This window comes from Macaca thibetana, chromosome 15, assembly GCF_024542745.1.
Source record: "Macaca thibetana thibetana isolate TM-01 chromosome 15, ASM2454274v1, whole genome shotgun sequence".
NCBI lineage: Eukaryota > Metazoa > Chordata > Mammalia > Primates > Cercopithecidae > Macaca > Macaca thibetana.
The window spans coordinates 27,197,798-27,219,497 of NC_065592.1; the positions used below are offsets into that span (position 1 = coordinate 27,197,798).

At 36.7% G+C, this 21,700-nt stretch overlaps 1 protein-coding gene across 2 annotated transcripts in view; it reads right to left on the reverse strand.

Annotated features, from left to right (window-relative positions):
- Nucleotides 1-21,700, reverse strand: part of KIAA1958 (KIAA1958 ortholog) — a 172,329-nt gene that overhangs the window by 39,731 nt on the left and 110,898 nt on the right. Inside the window, exon 3 of one of the 2 annotated variants that reach the window (XM_050760993.1) lies at nucleotides 3,614-3,697. The exons of the other annotated variant lie outside the window; for it this stretch is intronic. Within the exon in view, the coding sequence (XP_050616950.1) occupies nucleotides 3,614-3,697 (84 nt within the window). The remainder of the gene's footprint in view (nucleotides 1-3,613; nucleotides 3,698-21,700) is intronic. 2 annotated transcript variants of the gene reach the window in all.

The following is a 21,700-nucleotide window of genomic DNA, read 5'->3' on the forward strand; positions in this document are numbered from 1 at the left end:
CCTCAATAAACACAGATAGGGAACTGACATTTTCTAGTTCTGCTTTCTCAGTGCAGACTGAGTGTTCTTCTTCCTTAAGACAAACTTACTGTGCTGTCAGAAACATACTAAAAATTTAGAAACTGTCAATTAAAAATTAGATGCACCATAACATTTTAAGTGTTTTACAGAGAACTTTTTTTAAATATGAGAGGTAACCACATAAAAATAACTATATATTTTTAAAGAGTTCCCTTAAAGTAAGCTGTCTGATGCCGTAAGGACTAGCTATAGAATAAGAACAGGAAGGTTCTGTAAAGAGAACTGGGAGAAAGAGGCTCTGTGGCTCCAAATGTATAGGTGTGGGAGAGGACTAGAGGACATGCTGCCACCATGAAAGATCACTCAGCATTCCTTTTGATCAGACATCCTTCAGAGATGTTAAGACACTGTGTCCCCAGCTCTGGCTCAAACCACTGGAAATTAATTATGAGTTGGTACTGAGAAAGGTAAATAGAAAAAAAACTCTGGAGTGAAATGACAGACTACCGTTTCTTTAGCTATGACCTAATTGACTTATCTTGACCTGACCATAAAATGAAGATAACTCACCTTTTCAAAGTTGCTGAAAAGATTAAGATAATGTATACAGAAATAAATATGTAAGTATTACAATATGTCTGAAGAAATATTTGCCAAAATGTTAATGGTAATCTTTGGCTAGAAGACTTATGAGTATATATTTTGTTTTCTTTATCCTTATCTGTGTTTTCCTTTTTTTTTTTTTTTTTTTTTTTTCACGATTAGTAACTATGACTTACACATGTGATGCATGTAAGTCACTTAGCACAGTGCTGGCATGCATGCTGGCTCAAAAATGGCAGCTTTCATCATTATCAATACAAAAACATAAAGCAAGACATTGCCCTCTCTTCTTGTTTCTAGATGTATAAATGAATGCTTCTCTATGGAGGAAAAGTCATGAACATGAGGTCAATTCCACCACACAAAGTCCACAGCTGACTTCCCACTCCCGAGCCAGATGAAAGGTCACAGCTTAGAGGAACGGGTCTTTATGTGCTTATGACTTGGTGTTGGAAGGAGTTCCCTGACCATGGGAGAGCTCAGCTCTGTGATGATTTAGCAAAGCAATTCAGAATGAAATTTGTCCTGGTTATACACTAAATTAATGTACAAAATACCACCTACCTTTCTAGCTAATGTGAATTATGAGGTTGCCTTGAAGAACAAATATTTCCCAATAGAATTCCCAGGTCCAACAAAACAATCAAGATTTGGGGTTTATGTGTGTTGCTGATTATACAGAATAGGAACCTAGCTCAGCTTTATTGTGGCTCTAATGTCTAAATTTATTTTATTTTTGAAATAGCTTAACTAATAATTCACCACAGGCTTCAAGACTTGAAAACAAAGACCTTGGAAAAACTGCCACAAATGTTTAACCAAAATTATTATAATAATTGCAGGATATCACAGATAAATGCATTTATATTTACTATAGAAGAATCTCACACATTTTCAAGAATGCCTTGAATTCAGCAAAATCTGGTAACAAAATATTGTTACCTAAAATGAGTGCCAATATTATATTCCTTGGATCTCAATTACAGAATCAAATACCCAGCCTTGCCCCAGGAGAAAAGAGACTGTTTAATGTTTCTAAGTAAGTAATTCGGGGAATATGAACTTTGAAGAGGATGAGTTTTTTTGTTGTCTCGACTACTGCTTCTAGATTTTTAATAAGACTTTCCACCCTTTACCTTCTCTTTATACATAATTTAATGCTTGGCAACATTTTCAAAGCTTTGGTAGGTTTAAATTTCTTGTCAAAGTTCATTTATGCCCATTTCTTAGGGACAAAAAAAGAAACACTCTTTCCAGGTTCAAGCACAATAGTTAAAATGAGCTATGTAACAGTCTTTTTAGCCACAATATCAGACTTTGCATATTATTTTCAAATCATGTAGCTCCCAAAAAGAATGGCACCTTTATTCCCTCCTTCTACCCTTTCCCCCCACAAAATAAAAGATGTTAGCTAAACATCTAGATTTTCATACATGGTAAAAAATGAGGCACAGGAGTTAAAACTCAAGTTAAAAAAGAGAAGGTGTAAATTATTTTGATGTTGAGCTTATACAACACTTTTATATTCTGGATCTAGCTGAATACAGTTTTGTGTCAGCAGTAAAGTTAATGTCTCCTCTTGATTAATATAGAATTTTAAAAATTAAAAAAATAAAGCCATTTATTAAGGAGACAAAAAATGGGAGTTGGGGTGGGAAGGAAAAGCAGGAGTTGAGGACGCAAGCATGTAAGTCTAGGATGACTCTCAATTTCCTTTATGACAGTTTTTAAAAAACAGAATTCCCTCCCTATGTGTTGCCTGAGAACCACATATGGTTTTGTAAAGTCTGTAACAGTAATTACATTTGATCACTCACAAGTACATTTGTCTTAAGCCTATAAATACTATGTTAGTAATACTAAATTATCTCCATTGGCTTATTTGTAAAAAGAAAAATATATTATATATTTATATTTTTATAAAGTGAATTAACACTGAGGGCACAGGAAGGGGAATGAGAAGCGGTGTATAATCACAGTTTCTCTGGACATGGTAACCAAACTGGAGTCTTGCTCAAGCCACCTGGTCAAGCGGTGTCTGAGGAAGAGTCATAGGAGGCGGAGACGATGAAATTGCCATTGTTGGAGTGGCCGGCCACTGACTGGGCAGCCTGCTGGCTCAGATTGTTACAGATCAGCACCAGCTGGTTGCTCTGGGCTTCAGACAAGGTGCTGCAGCTCTGATACACACTGAAGTTGGTTTTCCTGCCAGGGATGTTGCCCTTCTCACACATGGTCTTCACCATCTTGGCCAGCTTGTTCTTGCCAAGGGCCTGGCAGTTGTACCAATGCAGAGCGGCCAAGTTAACGACTGGCTTGATGGATAAGTAGAAAGGGGCATCCTCGTAGCGCATGGCGGGAGGCCGCCGCTGGGCATACTCCTTATAGTCCTGGACAGGGCAGGTCTGTGGGGCGTGCTGGGTGGCATACACACGGGAGTCTGTCCCCCCTCTCTTGGTTTTGGCATTCAGGTCTCCTGTGTCCTGACCCATCCACTCCAAGTACTCCAGACCCGTCTCTGTTACCCGAAGCCGAATATCACCCCATTTTAAGGTAGATCCATGGAAGCCTGTGCAATGCCCAAAAGCTTTTGTGTTGTTGAGCCAGACTAGGTTGAGCAAACCCTCGGGATTATATCGGCTTAGTAGTCCCCTTTTCCGCAGGATGAGCTCGTCAGCAAAGGTGAGCTTCATGGACTTGTGTGGCTTATTTCCTTTTCCTTTACAGCGGAGTTCAATTTGCTTCTGCTTCAGGGCCTCTTGGGAACGCTTGAATTCCTTATCCCTGGTGATGCTGTAGCCATACCTGTGTTCCTTTAGGTACCTTTCAAGCCCACACTGGTAATTGGCCAAGCTGTTGGGTTCGTATTCGGACCCATCCTTCTGCCTGGCATCAACAAAGAAAGAGGCAAGGTAGGCATCCAACTCCTTGCAAGGGATGACATAAATCTCTCTTGTTTCAGAAGGATACTTGGAGATGAGGAACTCACGGAAATTGCGGAGCGCGGTCTGCGTGCTCCGGATGGTTTTCTCGTTCTGCTCCCTGCTGAGCTCAGCTGCTCTTTCATCCTGGTCTGCAACAAATTGGGGGGGGAAGGATAGAGAGGGTGTTGATGAGTTCAGACAATGCACTTTCTACTCTGAAATAAAGTTTCCTTTTATAATGACAAGGGAAAGGAAGAATCGATTTTACAGAGATCACTGATAAATGTTATTTACATACCTGTCACATTATAATAGCCAACTTCGGTTTCACAAATGATCTACTAGACAAGCATATCGCCCATTACAAGCAAAATGAGCTTCCTATGTCACTGGCACACAGTTTAGTGCATGAAGGTTTGTGGAAAGACAGAGATTAGAGACAGCCTTCGTTTTAGGAAAAATGTGGGACAGAAGTGTGTTATTTATCCTACTTCTGCGTGCAGAGGCCCCATTAGTGCTGACAAACCCATTCTGAATCACTTCATTTGTGAAAACACAGGTTGTACTGGTTCCATTTTACTGAACTTAAATATCTGTATTTGTTATTTTAATGCATCACTAAAAATCTGTATTTAAAAATGACAAAGCAAATTTTTTATGGCACTTAATTAAATACTTGTTCTTCTACAGCAATTCAGGTAAACATACTTTATAAGCATTCTGCATGTAATTTCAGGGCATTTGTAATAAGTGATGAGTGGAAATATTTGGTATTTTGGAGGGTAATGAGGATAAAATGTTGTAGCTACAAAGACAGGACAGTTACATTTGAATTAGGCTATCATAGTCAAGATGTAAAGAAGGCGTATGTCTCCAGGACCCATCGTTTCTTTTTATTACTTTATTATTTGGACTCTGCTAAAAAAGGACTTGAGGTGCATCTTTCTGTTTTGGATCATCCATGATTAAGTAATGCTGCCCTAGAATAGCTGTCTTCACAGATTCCTGCGCTTCAGAATCATCCAGGATGCTTGATCAAAATGCAGATTACCACGTAGGAGGTGTAGGAATCTGTATCTTAACCAGCATCTCTATGTTCATGATGAGGTTTGAAAGAATACATTTTGAGAAACAAAGTTTTAGTGCTTGTGTCCTAGGCAGGAAATCTTACTCTATTTTCACCAATTTTTAAATAATAGTTAAGTTCAATTACACCATTTACACAGTTTCATTTCAGTAAAATGTAATTTAATTTAGGATCTTAACATTAACAATAAAACATTTTGTCAAAAATTATCACTATTTTGTTTGACATGGTCTGGTGAAACTCAAAAGAAACCCTAAAGAAAGCATACAATTAAAAAAAAACAAGCTACTCTATTGACTGCTGAGAGGCAAACACAGAGGTTAATTTCAAACAACATAAAATACGTAATTTCTGATTCCTAAAGTATAAGGTAAAAGTATTTTGTTTACCTTAATTATGTTATCTAGAAAAACTGTATTAACTTGTAAGGTTGCTTAGTGGAAGTCTTTGTAATTATTACATCCAATGATAAAATTCCTAATAAACTGAATTTTATTTACACACTACTTTGTGTATTACTATACATATATATGAATAGCCATGTTATTTTAAAATGACAATCATAAGTCATAATTGCCAAAATCCACATAACTTTACAAAATGATATAAACTAAAAATTCACTAAACAAGTTAGCTATTTTTGTAAGAACATTTTTGAGGGATCACATTTCCAAATTCAAATATACAAAAGTAACTTTTATGCTTCAACACACTTAACTTTTAGTCATGCTATTTTCTTCCAGTTGAAATTGTTTATCTATTAACAATAAAGGTGTTTATCTTTCCATCAAAAACATGGAAGCCACAGGTTGAATGTAACCATTTGCCATGCTGGCTTCCTTGACTGTTTACATGGAAAGCCAAAAGGGCCAGCACATCTGTTTTTCTTGGCTACTTGTTCAAATACCTATCACAGCAGTCTTCTAACTTCAAACAAAGATTTTCTAAGAAATAAACAGTCACAGACAACTTTAGGAGAAAAATTTCCAGGTTCTCAACTTTCACATGGGATCTTTTAAAAACTGTCTGAGATGCAGACTGAGTTTGTACATGGTGCCATCCCAAACCTACTATGGTACATATTCTGGGGTATATTGATTTATAAATTTTGTTTGGCTCCTCAAAGTCAAAAGACTTTTGACTTCTACCCATTAGCATTTCCTGTCTTTAAATAATTAAATCCATAGCATCTCCTGTCTTATGGATATTTTGACAAAGGTGAAATGTACCATTAGAAACAGTGTTTGGGGCCTGAAGTGGGGTGTTCTGAATTTAGGACATATGAAGCGGTTATATGTTAGTGAGGTTGATTCTTCTAACTAGAACTAGAATATTCTGCAGAACTACCAAAAAGCTCAAGATAAAGTAGCAGCTTAAAATTTTATTAATTTCTTTCAGATGATTCAGTGTGCTTTTTATTCACAAGGTATTTAATATTATCAAATCATATCATGAAATACTGATTCTAGTTACAGTTGCTCCTCCTCTTTTTATTTATTTATTTATTTTTGAGACAGGGCCTTGCTCTGTCACCCAGGCTGGAGGGCAATGGTATAATCTTGGCTCACTGCAACCTCCGCCTCCTGGATTCAAACGATTCTCCTGCCTCAGTCTCTCACGTAGCTGGGATTACAGGCACCCGCCATCATGCCTGGCTAAGTTTTGTATTTTTGTAGAGATGGGGTTTCACCATGTTGGCCAGGCTGGTCTTGAACTCCTGACCTCAGGTGATCTGCTCACCTTGGCCTCCCAAAGTGCTGGGATTATAGGCATGAGCCACCATGCCCGGCCTCCTCCTCTTCATTTAAAAAAATATTCATCTATTTCCTACCTCCTTTTTTACAAAATTGAAACATGTTGAAAAACCTTTGGATGTCAATTTAAAAGTGAGTGGTAAAGAATATTCTAAGTTCTTTTAAGATATATGTGAGCAAAAAAGTTTAAGTCTGTTGGATTTAATTAAGCAGCATTAGTCAGTCTGCTATTAGTGAAACTGGTGAAGACAACCACAGAAGGGTCCAGAATGCTGGTGTGGATGTCATCACCTGCCACAGTCCCCTGGGTGAAGCTCTCCTACTTCTGTATCTCCTCTGCATTTCAGCACCATGCTAACACACATGAAGATGACTGACACATTTACACCTGTTCAATTCATCCTCAGTCAAGCCTTGTTTTCAAGCCTTCCCTTCCTTTCTATTGGGCCTCAATCTTAGTTGACAAACAGCCATTTCACCTGCAGGAAAATAAAACTAAAGACAAATATCACACAGTGTGATGTTGTCTGCTTTTTTTCTGTTTGTAGGAGGTTTTTAATATATTCTAGAAATGAATGTTTGTTATATTTATTGCAAATATCTTCTCCAATCTGTGGCTTGCCTTTTCATTTTTTATGGCATCTTTTAATAAACAATAATTCCTAATCTTATATAGTCCAATTTATCAATTTATTGCCCTTATGATTCATGCTTTTTGCATCCTGTTGAAGTAAGGCACCTGCTCATCTCAACCCTTTGTTACCAAGTTTCCCTCTTCACAACAACCAATGTTACCAATTGATTATATATAATTTTCAAGGTTCTATATTTCTTATTCTTTTCCTTTTAAAATGGGGGTGGGGGAGGAATATACTATAAACCCTATTCGATACTCTGCTTTGTTCCATGCTTTCCTAACAGCATAGAATGAGCCACATGAGGTGGTTGAAAGGGTAAAGACACCATCGCTGATTTTACATGAGTAAGAGGGAAGGAAACAGTTTTAAAGTTAAGTAATAGGAATAAGACTTTTAGTTAATAACAAAATCAAGTAAGACCAGAGAAGACTGACAATAAAATACAAAACTATTACAACTGTCTTGCATTTACCTCTAGTTTTAGAATTTTTTCTGACCCATTCCTTTTAAAAACTTTTTAATAGGTGTAACACACATACAATGAAATAGACTAGCCATTAAGTGCATGGTGATTAATTTTCACAAATTGAATACACCTGTGAATCCAGTGCCCAGATCAAGAAAAAGAACATCACTAGCACCCCAGAAGCCTTTTTCATGTCCTCTTCTTCCAGTCACTCGCTCTCACCAAGAAAACCTGCTATCCTGACTTGAAACATCATAGTTTTGTTTGGCCTATTACTGTAACACATATGAATGGACTCCTAGAAGGTAAGCTCTTTTGTGTCTGGCTTCTTTTGCTCACCATTATGGTTTGTGAACTTCATCCATATTGTTGTGTATTTGTAGATAATTTATCCTCATTGCTGCACAACATTCCATTGTGTGAATATATTATAATTTATTTTTCCATTCTACTGGATATTGCATTCTATTAGTTTTCAGTTTTTGGCTATTTCCAATAAAACTGCCATAACATTCTAGTGGATGCCTTTTGGTGATCATGTGCATGCATCTCTCTTGGGTATATACGTAGGAGTGGAATTGCTGGGTCACAGGAAATCACGTGTTCAGCCATAATACCAAAGACAATTTGCCAAAGTGGTCATATCAATTTACTTTCCCCACCATGAGGAAAAGGTGCTCCATTATCTTCAGCAACACCAAACACTGTTAATCTTTCTTACTTTAACCATTCTGGGCATGTAGAGGTGCTCCACTGTGGTTTTAATTTTCATTTGGATATCCTCTTTCGTGAAATGCCCGTTCAAATATTTTGCCCATTTATCTACTGGATTGTCTGCTTTTTTTCTGTTTGTAGGAGGTTTTTAACATATTCTAGAAATGAATGTTTGTTATATTTATTGCAAATATCTTCTCCAATCTGTGGCTTGCCTTTTCATTTTTTATGGTATCTTCTAACAAAGAAGAATTCCTAATCTTATATAGTCCAATTTATCAATTTATTTCCCTTATGATTCATGCTTTTTGCCTCCTGTTGAAGACATTTTGCTTATTTCAAGGTTATGAAACATTTTCCATTTCTTCCAAAAGTTTACTGTTTCACTGTTCACATTTTGATGTGCCATCCACCTAGAACTGACTTGTGCATTTTGATCTGCCATTTACCAAAATATCCACCTGTATGTTCTGAAATAGAAATTAAGATTTTTTTCAGTATGGATCATGATCCATTTGATTTTAATTAATTAATAAAATTTGAACAGGCAATACAAGCATATAGGACAGTTTCTAAAAGCTACAAATGGGTAGAGTAAAAGTAAGGCACCTGCTCATCTCAACCCTTTGTTACCAAGTTTCCCTCTTCACAACAACCAATGTTACCAAATGATTACATATGATTTTCAAGATTCTGTATTTCTTATTCTTTTCCTTTTAAAATGGGGGTAGGGGGAAGGAATATACTATAAACCCTATTCTATACTCTGCTTCTTACCATTATATATTAGAGATAACACCATATCATTATGTATACAGTCACCTTAATCTTTCTAATAGCTGCATTCTATTCTGGTATACCTATTTTCGGTATATATATTTGTTATATATATCTATTTCTGGTATATCTTGTATATATATTTTTCCGGTTTCCTAACTCCCTACAGTTAGGCATTTGCATTATTTGCATTCTGTTGCTATTACAAACAACACTGCAATGGGTATCCTTGTAGATAGAATGTTTCCCATGCATGGGCAAGTATATTTATAGAATCAATTTCCAAGAGTGGAACTGCTATATTGCTACTGCCCTGCACATATGTTGAACTAACTTATACTCCCATGATAAGATATAAGAGTGCTGCTTCAATCACACCTTCCCAGATACATTATCAAACCTCTTCATCTGTGCTTATTTAATTGTAATACACATTATGATTTTATTTTGCATTTCTTTTAGAAGATTTAACACTTTTTCAAGTACATACTAGTTATCTGTATTTTCTCATTTTCTGTGAATTTTGTCATCTGTCCATTTTCTTTTTAAAATATCGATTTATAGGAGCTCTAGACATATTTAAGAATATTTGTATTCATATTTAGTCTTAATTCATTAAAGCAAAATTTGTTTGAGACAGGGTCTCACTCTGCAACCCAGGCTGGCACGCAGTGATGTAATCCCAGCTCACTGCAGCCTTGTCTCTCCGACATAGCTGGGCCTACAGACACATACCACCACACCTGACTAATTAAAAAAACACGTGTTTTTGTTGTTGTTGTTGTTAGAGATGGGGGTCTCACGATGTTGTCCGGGCTGGTTTCAAACTCCTGGGCGCAAGCGATTCTTCGGCCTCAGCCTCCCAAAGCATTGGGATTACAGGTGTGAGACACCCTGCCTAAAAAGTCTTAATTCTTAATATCTGTTATTTACATATTATTAATTTAGCCTTATAATATTATTATAAGCATTTTAAATATATATTTAACCTTTTGTCTATAATATATACATTATATATATATATTTTTTCATTTATCTTTGTCGTTGTGACTCTATTTTTTCATCACTCTGATGGCATCCTTATCATATGCTAAATTCCTAAATGTATTTGGGTCTATTCTGAATCTTTAATTCTATTCCATTAACTGGTATCCTTATTAGGGCAAAGTATACTACTATTTAAAATTAGGTATCATAAGAATTTGTCTTAGTAATTGACAAGCCTATTCAATCTCCTCCTTACTCTATTATTTCAAAACATTCCAGGACATTTTAAAACTTTTGTATAACAAATAAGCTTTAGAATCAGCTCCTATATTTAAAAAATCCTGTTGGTATTTGCATTGATAAAATTAAATATATACTAAGTTTAAGAAAACCTGACATATTTATGATTGGGAATCTTCCTCTATAAGAATAGATTATTGCTGTATTATTTATTTTTCATATCTTTTGCATCTCCCAAGTAGCTTTTTGATTTTCTCCCCACCCCACCTTTTTTTTAATCTTAAAGAGTTTTGTTAGATTTATTTATTCCTAGGTATTTTCTGTAGTGCTATTCTTACTGCAAATCGAAACTTTTCAGTTTATTTTCTGTTAATTGTATATAAGGTTATTAACTGTTGTATATTTATATTGTACCCAACTAACTACCCAAGATTTTTAGTTGATAATCTCAGGTTCTGCAAGTATACAATCCAAGTATTCCAAGTATACATCATTTGCAAAACTGGTAACTTTATCGCTTCTTTTCCATTTTTATGCTCCATATAGCCTTTTGTTTTCTAAGCACTTCCAAAACAGGTACCTCTAGAACATGTTAAACAATAGTGATGGGTTGTGGCTCATTACTGATATTAAAGAGAAAATCTCCCAGCGTTTTACTTTAAAGAATAATGATAACTTTGGGGTTAAATGATACAGATATACTGATATGGATCTATTTAAGACTTATTAAATAATTTCCTATTCATATTTTAATAAGGCATTTCTTAAAATAAAAAATTCATGTTAAATTTTACCAAATGGGTTTTTAGCATCTATGGAGATGATACAATTTTTCTTTTGCTCTATTAAAAGATTTCCTAATATAGAAGCATTATTTAATGTCTTATGAATCCCACTTGCTTGTGGTATATTCCTTTAATACGCTGTTGAATTCTGCATGTTAATATTTTATTATTTCTGCATTGGTATTCATAAGCAAATTTTGTCTATTTTATGTTATTTCTGTTATGTATTACTATCATGGTTCTGCTGGCATAAGAAAATGATTTGAAAGTATTAACTATACTTGAAATTCCGGTAGAATTCACATGTGGAACCATCTAGGTCTGATGCTCTGTGTATGTGTGCTGGAGGGGTTGTGAGGAGAGGAGGCTTAGCTCTTTGTTCATTTAGTTTCTAGAAAATCACCTACTTCTTCCAAGCTTTTAAACTGATTTGCATAGAGTTGTACATAGTAATGTCTTATGATAATTTTAATTTTGGGGGGGGCTCGTGATTATTTCTTATTTTCATTTATTGTCTTCTATATCTATGCTCCCTCTTCCTAATCTCTCCTCCATACCCCTTTTTGTTATCTACCAGTTTACCTTATTAGTGTTTTTAAAGATTTAGATTTTGGATATTTTTTCATTGGTTCTACTTTTTTCTAATACTCTGTTTTTGTTAATTGTCTTTCCTTCTGCTTTAAGTCTTTTTTTCTAACTTCTTGAATTGGATGCTTAATTTCTTTCCCTACTTATTTATATTAATAAAAGTTTTTAAGTATATAAATTTCCTCTGAGTACTGGTTTATCTGCATCTCTAGATCTTGCTATATAATGCTATTATTCTCATCATTATTTTTTATCTAGTTACTATGCATTACTGATTTCATAATAAAAACTTTTGAATACAAAAATTTTAGTGTTATAACATTTCCAGGAGGTAGGTTCATTTTATTTCCTAATTTTGTTAAAAATGTCTAATTTTGCTTCATTGTGTTCTGAACCATTATTCCAACTATTTTCTACTTTGGACATTTTACTCAGATTTTTCACCAATGTTCCAACACAGCAGAAGGTAACACACTGTGGAAGAATAGTGTATTTTACAAGATGTCCATTCTCTCCACCTTTGTTCTTCTTGGCTCAATTTGGTCATTTAATGTGTGGGTTTTCTGGCCAGGCAAGGAGGCTCATGCTTGTAATCCCAGCACTTTGGGAGGCTGAGGCGGGAGGATGGCTTGACCCCAGGAGTTGGAGATCAGGCTGGGCAACACAGTGAGACCTGGTCTTTACCAAAAATTTAAAGATTCGCTGGGTGTGGTGGTGCATGCCTGTAGTCCCAGATACTTGAGCCTAGGAGGTTGAGACTGTAGTGAGTCACGATCATGCCACTTGCACTCCAGCTTGAGTACCAAAGTGAGATCCTATCTCAAAAAACAAAAATTACATATATATGTTTCCCAATCTCTGTGCATTTTGCACTTGCCTCTGTAAGTCAAGTTTCAATTTTCCTTACATCCTTTTCTAGTCACATAACTTCACCTTAAAATTTTTTACAGAAAATTCCTATATTTACTGACACGCTTATTAAAAATTTATCATGTCCTTTAAACTATACTAGTATTTTATTAGAATTAGCTTTGTTAGTTATCTGATTATAAAGTTACATAGACTTTGAGTAGTCTGCCCCACAGCTCCGTTTTTTTTTTTTTTTGGAGACAGAGTCTCGCTCTGTCGCCAGGCTGGAATGCAGTGGCACGATTTCATCTCACTGCAAGCTCCACCTCCCGGGTTCACGCCATTCTCCTGCCTCAGCCTCCCGAGTAGCTGGGACTACAGGCGCCTGCCACCAGGCCCGGCTCATTTTTTGTATTTTTTTTTAGTAGAGATGGGGTTTCACCATGTTAGCCAGGATGGTCTCGATCTCCCAACCTTGTGATCTGCCTGCCTCGGCCTCCCAAAGTACTGGGATTATAGGCAGGAGCCACCGTGCCCGGCCAGTTCCGTTATTTTTTAGAGTGTCAACTGTTTTCAGAAATGTATGTATCATTTGATAGCAGTTACCTGCACAGCATATAGTTGGGTTTTGGCTTGTGATCCAATCTGAGAGTCTCTACCGAGTTTATAGTTATATTGTGATTATATGAATATATATGAGATATGTGTGAATATATGTCAAGCTCTCTGTTTTCATTGCTGCATCAGAGCTCTTGCTCAGCTCCTCTTTCTGTTGGCCGAATCCTCCGCCTTTTGTTGGCTTCATCTCAGGCAGAAAAACAACAGCCAGAGGCTGAAAAGAGACTATCTATTTCAGTATCTCCTTTTAAGAGTAAAGAAACTTTTTCCAGTTTTTATTCTACTGTAAATTTTTCTAGTGTTATCACTGTTGTTGTAACTTTGCATCATATCATAAATCCTCTTTCTTCTCTTTTTTTTCTGAGGAGGAAGGAACTCTTGCTACATTGCCCAGGCTGACCTTGAACCCTGGGCTCAAGCAATCTTCCTGCCTCAGCCTCCTGAGTAGGTGGGACTACAGGTGCATGCCACCCCACCCAGCTTAAATCCTCTTGATCTCGGCTCACTGCAACCTCCACCTCCAGGGCTCAAGCGATCCTCCCACCTTAGCCTCCCAAGTAGCTGGGACCACAGGCGTGCGCCACCACGCCTGGTTAACTTTTTGCATTTTTGGTAGAGATAATGGTTTTGCCATGTTGCCCAGGCTGGTCTTGAACTCCTGAGCTCAAGTGATCCACCTGCACTGGTCTCCCACAGTGCTGGGATTACAGGCGTGCACCACCACACCTGGCCAAATTATCTATTTTTATACAGCATATTTTGATACTCCACTACAAATAATGTCAAAATTAATATACCATATGCTTCCTTTTCTATCTCTAACTAATCATTTTCTATTATGTTATTTTTCTTGGTCTATGTAATTGTTAGCTTTTAATTATATTATTTAGTTTATCTAATGTTACCTATATACCATCAAAGGTTTATAAACCCTATTAGTTTGATTATTACTTTTAAGTAATATCTTTTGCAACTTGTTTTATACCATTTCCCACTTACTACCCTCCCAACTTTTAACAATTATACATTTCTTCATTGTCATGGTTTAAAATAATTACCATAGTTAGAAATAATTTAAAATACTGTTTTTAACCATAATTCCCACATTTTGGTCTCAGTCTTGTAATTAAATGGAGAGAATCAAAGCTTACCACATGTGTTTTGCCAGTCTCCACCTCTCAGTTGGCTAATTTTGTCCTCTAATAGCTAATTCAAAAAGTATTAATGAAAACTGTTTTCCTGAGGTCCTGAATTCTTAAGAATATCTTTACACTTTTATTGTTTTTATAATTGAGCAACAGTTTGATTAGGTTCAAAATTCCCCACTCATACTCACTCTCCCAGAACCCCAAACATCAGTGGCATTGTTCAGATGTCTTTTAGAATTCGATGCTGTCTTAGAAAAGTCAATGGTCAGCATTATCTTCCACCTTTACAGGTCTCTAGATTGCCTGTGCATTTTTTTTTTTTTTCCGTCTTGGATATCTAAATGAGTATCTCTTTATCTATGGGGGGCAATAACTTTACTAGGAAATGTCTCAGTGCTGATCATCGTACATTAGTCTTTTTTTCTGGTACAGAGTATATCCTTTCAAGCCATAAATTCAAGTATCTCTCCATTGCCTTGTCTCACCGGCAGAGCACTTCCCTCAAAGATGGCAAGTGTATAGGTGTTTCTTTACTCCGATCTGCCTCCTATGCTACTCTCTGGTGTCAAACAGGGTTCAGGGAAGCCCTCACCACCAACCTAAGTTCCCCATTCCAGTTCTTCAAAAGTGAATGTTAATTTTACCACTGAGCATGGACCACCTCAGTGGAAAACTGAGGTCTCTCTCTTACTTCCATCTGAAATCTACATTCTTACGTCTTTTTTTTTCTTTTATTTTTTAATTTTTGCTGTGTCACTCAGGTTGGAGTGCAGTGGCGCAATCCCGGGTTCAAGCGATTCTCTTGCCTCCGCCTCCTGAGTAGCTGGGACTACAGACGTGCGCCACCATGCCCGGCTAATTTTTGTATTTTTAGTAGAGACAGGGTTTTGCCATGTTGGCCAGGCTGGTCTCGAACTCCTGACCTCAGGTGATCTGCCCGTTTTGGCCTCCCAAATTGTTTGGATTACAGGCATGAGCCACAGCCCCCGGCCCCCACGTCTCTTGATGCCATATTCAAATTCCAGTCTCATCACTGCATTCAGCACCCCTTCTTTATATACTACGGTTCTGGGTTACAGAAGACTTCCAGTTTTATTTAAGAAAACGTTTGTGAAGTGATTTCCAAGAGAAGTGGCTGAAACATCTTTCTTCTGTGTTCTCAAAGCCAGAATTCTGATCCAGTTCTTAGCATTTGAATGAGATTGCTGTAACTTCTAGTCCCTAACTTGGTGCTTTGGATTTTACAGGGATCCTATAAATGTCTGTTGAAAGCTTTCTAATCACAATGCTTTCTGATCTATAAAGAAGGGTTTTAATCCTGAAGATCTGGGTGTTCATCAGTAACTCAGTGGTCAAACTTCATTGAAATTTTCTTTGAATGTACATGGTAAGAAATACAACTTGAACTCAAAATAGCTGTTGTTTATCTAATGCTGATGATAAAAAATTTTCTCAACACAAAAGAAGATACACTATAAAAATGACTTAATTTTCTGAAGTATATATATGGTTTAGCAGGTGAACTGAATGAGTCGTTGTTACTAATGAAAAATATATGCATTGAGATGGGCAAAATGGTCTCATTAAGGAAGCTGTGATTAATAACAAATTTAAAAAACTGAATATGGATAAAATCCCAAAGGCCTAGAAAACTGAATGGCAACTACAAATATGCAAGTACAAATTATTTTTTTCTAAGCAGATCAGGTATTTATTTAACAATTAGAAATGAAATTTTAATGAGCAAGCAGCAGAATGTTTCTTATGGCTCCCCTGAACTAATGCACCCAAAAGCCTAATCAACATCTGTACCCAGACCTAAGATGTAACTTAGGATCTGTCTCCAAACCTGCCTATCTGCCTACTCAATGTTTCCACCACCTACCCAGGTGCTGAAGCCTGAAACCTGCACACCATCCTTGATACCTGCTCTCCCTTTCTGCTACACCTAATCAATCAGGTCCTGCTGAGCTACCTCATTCATTCATTCAAGCACACTGAGTAACTGAGACATGCCAGGAATTAAGCAGGCTGGGTCTACAGGGATGGATATAAGGGAAACAGTCCTTGCATTTGTGGAATTTACCATCTAATGGCAGAAAACAGACAATAATAAAAATAAGTACATCTTGGACAAATTGGCAGAAGTGCTATGAAGAAAAATAATGAGTGTTATCAGAGAGGATAAGTGACACATTTAAGGATGGATATTCTAGGACGTTCTCTCTAAAAATATCTTTTAGTTAAGACCTAAAAATGAGAAGCCAGTCACGCAAAGAGCGGAAGGAGGAACAGGAGAGGGAACAGCATAAGAGAAGTTCCTGCAATGGAAACAAAATTTGAGGAACTGTAAGAGTATCACTCACTGTGCCTGGAGTGAAGTGACTAAGGGCAAGAATGGTGTGAGGAGAGGTTCCGAAAGCCCACTGGGGCCAGGTCAGGCAGGGCCTTGCGTTTTATCCTAAGAAAATAGTTGGTCAGAAAAGTACATGGTCAGATTTGCACTGCTCTGTTATGATATAAACCTACCCATTTTCTCCCACATTAAGAAAATCTTCAATAAACTCTGCCTCGTATAAGTAGGAAGGGCAGGGGCTTGGCTGATGTCTGGATGACCCAGTATGATATATTCTCAGAAAACGAAATGATCCATAACCTCAGTTACCTCAGTGGAAGCAGGAGGTCAGAGGCAGAGGGAACAGGAGAACATCCAAGTCAACCACCGCTTCACTTTTCCCTAACCCATCCTCAGATCCCGCAAAAAATCATACTTTGTAAAAACTGTAGAAGATTGAAGCTAATCTTATCCAAATCTTAAAGAACCAGGAGACAGCAGGTGATCAGACTCACATTGTCCTACATATTTATTTCATTCCATCTCACACCTCTCTGTTAGGTTGTGACCTCCTCCAGGAGAGAGAAATGCTTAGAGACAGCTTTAGCAAAGTTTAAGAGCAGACAGCTTCTCTCTTCTCTCTTAATGTTTATATAATACATTATATATTTTTATATAAATTTATATAAATATATAAAAATATATAATGTATTATATAAACAAAATATATGATATATAAATTATATGTTATATATATAATATATATTTATATTTTTATATATATAGTGTTCACACCCTGCTAAGTCAATTATTTTTCATGTCTTTGTCATCTGTGAATCCAGAGTACTCAGCATATGTTCTGATTTTTAAATGCACAGATCCACCATATATATTTCAAAGGATGAACATCCCAGGCTTTCACTTGAGTATGATAGGAAGGGGAGAACTTCTGGACATGCATGGTTTTCGAAAATGCATTTTAAAAATGTCTTTCCTCTAGAACTTGCATTTGCATTAGCTCCCTTCTACCTACCTGCTATAGCCTGCTGGGCTACTATTTTAGCAGTCCTTGCTGTCACTGCATCACTAGTTTGGTTTTGCTTATAAATAGGAAGGGTGCACAGATTCTCTTTGAAGAAGGTATGGGTGACCTTAGTTCTTTGAATGAAAGGTTGTATTTCTTGCCTGTACCATTCACAAGAACCACTTAAATTTATTCAAAGCCTCTCTAAAGGAGAAGCCATCCCATAATGTCCAGCACAGTGAAATGAGCCTTCAGTAAATGTAGCCAACAGATCGAAAAGTTTTAGGTTAATGACTTCTAAGAGATTTGTGACCTGGAGAGGGGTCTCAGGAAGAGCCTCAGCACTGGCTCAGGACAGCCTGAGTTAAGTTTTTATGCAGACAGCTTTTCTGTACTTATTTACATAGTCTCCATGCCCCATTAATCTAATTATTTCCTCTCTTGTTAGAAGATGGCATGGAAAAGCACATAATTAGTGCAGTATGTTATATTCTCATTTAATTTGGGGAGATTTATGTTAGATTTAAATTCAGATCCATTTGCTTCTATTGCTACAGTACTCAATTTAAAATAAAAACAAATTTGGCGATCACATTCCTTCGTGATTTTACTAAAGCAATACATCTGAAGCAGTAAGAAACATTTCCTGATGTTTAAACTTCTCCTTTATTATCTTCATTTAAGAGAAGACTATTTTGTCTCATTTTTCACTTGATAGAGAAAAGAAATGTCTGAATTCTCTTTATATACCAGTGACTGGTAAGTCCATGAGCTTATTAAATAAGAATTTATTTTAAATTTGAAAAGCAAAAAGAAAGCTGGTGAGCAGATTTATATTTATGAAGTTGTAGCTGAAATTAATATTTAATCCACATTTGTGAGTACCCACTATGCCCCCTGGCATTTCAAGAAGACCTGTGGGATGTAGTCAAAGGCAAGTCCCTGATGCTTATGAAGATTACATCATAGGTAGATGATTGACACACATAAAACGAATTAAAAAGACCATACATGGCACTGTGCAATTACGCATTGAGTTTATGGTGTGGGCTCTAGGCCCTATAGGAATTCAGAAAGAGGGAGAAGAAAGAGAAGTCCAACAGATCTTAAGCTGTATGGGGGCTCTAATCCATGGCGGAACTGGGTGGGACTTGGGTTGGTTTTAAAGAGTGGGTATCATTTGTTTAGGAAGGGCAGTAGAATAGGGCATCTTAGGAAGAAGCTGCACGAGCAAAGGGAAAGAGATGGGAATGAGTCTGGCTTGTGCTCATAGGCTGTAAGACACCAATCCTGATTTTGGGGTAGGGGAATAAAGCTAGACCAATGGGATAGCCACGTGAAATGTTTTTATAGTAATATCAATACATATGCAAGAAGAAGAGACTGAATATGTTAAATGCAAAAACCTTCAAATGCCAAGCACTTGAATAAGGTGCTTTTTAAAAAAATAAATCAACAACCATTTCTCTGCCTCTAACATTCCTCATTCTTCCTTTGCTGTTAGGTTCTTCCATACATCTATTTGTTTACTTGTTTTGTGTCTGTCTCTCCCCAGTGGACCATGAGCTCCAAAAGAGCTGAGGCTTCACTGCTTTATTCTCAGGGCCTAGGAAAGCACTTGAAAAAAGTAGTAGGATTCAATAAGTATTTGTTGATTGAATTAACACCAAAGCAGAAAGGGAGGTTACTGAGATAACTCCATGTGTAATTATACAACTTCACTTCACTTACCCACTTCAGACCAACCATACCGATTGTATTTAGAAAGCATTAAAAACAAAAGTGAGTGGCATAACATTAAATGATGGGACTCACAATGAGAATTCCATAATCACCTTATTCTTTGTTAGGACCGTTCAGAGAGTCAGAGAAGGTGGTGTGGACATCTTTATTAAAATGACTTACAAGGCCACTGGAAGCTTTTCCCAGGGATAGTTCCTTAGGAAATAAGGACCCGTTAGCCATCACACAAATTACTACAAGACAATATCTTTACCTTACTAACAGGATAAGGAAAAAAACAAATAACACTTCAACAAAAGTCCATACCAGAATGAACATACCCATAAAATCAACGGATAGCTCCCTCACTCTCCCTCCAACTTCCTTTTAAAAAGAGATTATATTGATGTTACGGTGTTGTCTATCCGGTATTGTACTAGCTTCTTTCATAGATGCATTTATCTGAAAGAAATCAAATTTTCTTATGACTCCTTCCATGTTCAGGGAAACGATCTTGGTATTTTTAAAAATATGATCCCTGGTTGGTGATCGTAGGAAATAGGCCAACTTCAATTTTATTTATTAGTGGTTACAAAAATCGTATTTGCCAACATCCGTGTTTCATTTTTGAAAATATTATAGCAACAGCTCCTAATAACTGCAATTTTTTGGGGGAAAAAAACAGTAAGCTATATTTACTTTAAAAGTGGAAAATTAATTGTAACAACCTTATAACTTCCATAAAATGTAATAAAAAGTCAGTATCTTCTTTCTTTTTTAAACACCCAACTCCTTGCATATTATGCTTTCTCCTAGAACTTTAAAACAAAGGCTGTTTTCTAGGATAGTTAACATCACTAATTGAAGCCTGATTTGTATGCTGTTATAGCTGTCTGACCAGCAAATTATTTTTATGCTTGGTTAACCTTTTCCAATAGTGGAAGTAAAACACATTTTTTACATACATGTTCAGGAGCTCTAAAATTTGGAACGATAGTATGTTAGTCCTGTATGATTCTTGATAGTATTTTCACTGAAGCAGAATCACTTAAATAAACATTAGTCATCTGCTCCTTTCTCTTGGATGTACGCTATGTGATTCTACAGCCTCTGAGGAACTTTCTCCTTAATAAAAGTTTAGACAACAGAAATAGAACACAAAATTTACCAGTACTTATTAAACCAACACATGGTCCTAAAGAAGAGGGAAAAAGCTTCCGCCGCTTTCTCATCTTTATCAACTGTGGTCTTCATATATTCATTAAATCAGGCGCTGTGCGTGTTGGAAGGTGGGGGTGAGACATCACATGTGTACAGGAGACCAGGCACTGACCTTGCAGATCCTCAGAACAGGGAATCAACTTATGGCCAAAAGAGGAGTCTGCATTTTTCACAAGTCCCCAGATGGTTCTAATATCAGTGTGGTCTACTAAGCCACACTTTGAGACACAGTCCCCCAGAAGACCTAGAAAATGACTCCTCCTTTCAAATAAGCTTTAGATCCAACCTCTGCCACACTGCTGGAATAGCAGATTTTCTGGTCTGAAAGTTTTTATTTCCCAGGCAGAACAGTTGCTAAATAATGTTTATTTAAATGATTTTTGTTCAGTGAAAAACAGTATCAACAATCATGCTGGACTGACTGGTCCTATTATTAGACAAAATAATGAGTTAAAGAATTCTTTCTTTCTGAAACCCACTAGATTCAGATATTTTCTTTTTTAACTTCCCTAAAGTTATTCTTAAGTTCAAAACTGTCTACCTAATGGCCAAAGACCATTTTCCAATTCTTATCTTAGCTGACCCCTTTCAGGGTACCTGACACAGATAGCATAGCCAATGGTTAAAGGCTCCAGCTCTGCCAACAAGAATGCCTGGGTTCAACTTCCAGCTCTGCCACTTAACGAGCTATGTGAAATCTGTGAAAGTTCTGTAAGCTAAGCCTTGGTTTCTTCAATTGTAAAATGAGTAAAAACTGTACCTATCTCTTAAGAGTTGTATGAAGATCAAATACAATAGGAAAGTAAGTCACTTAGCTCAGTGTTGGACATATAAGTCATCTAGTTCAACTCTTTAAACATATTGCTGCTTAGAAAAGGTGTTCCACGCTCTTACACTGTTGGTGGGACTGTAAACTAGTTCAACCATTGTGGAAGACAGTGTGGCGATTCCTTAAGGATCTAGAACTACAAATACCATTTGACCCAGCAATCCCATTACTGGGCATGTACCCAAAGGATTATAAATCATGCTGCTATAAAGACACATGCACATGTATGTTTATTGCGGCACTATTCACAATAGCAAAGACTTGGAACAACCCAAATGTCCATCAATGATAGACTGGATTAAGAAAATGTGGCACATATACACCATGGAATACTATGCAGCCATAAAAAAGGATGAGTTCATGTCCTTTG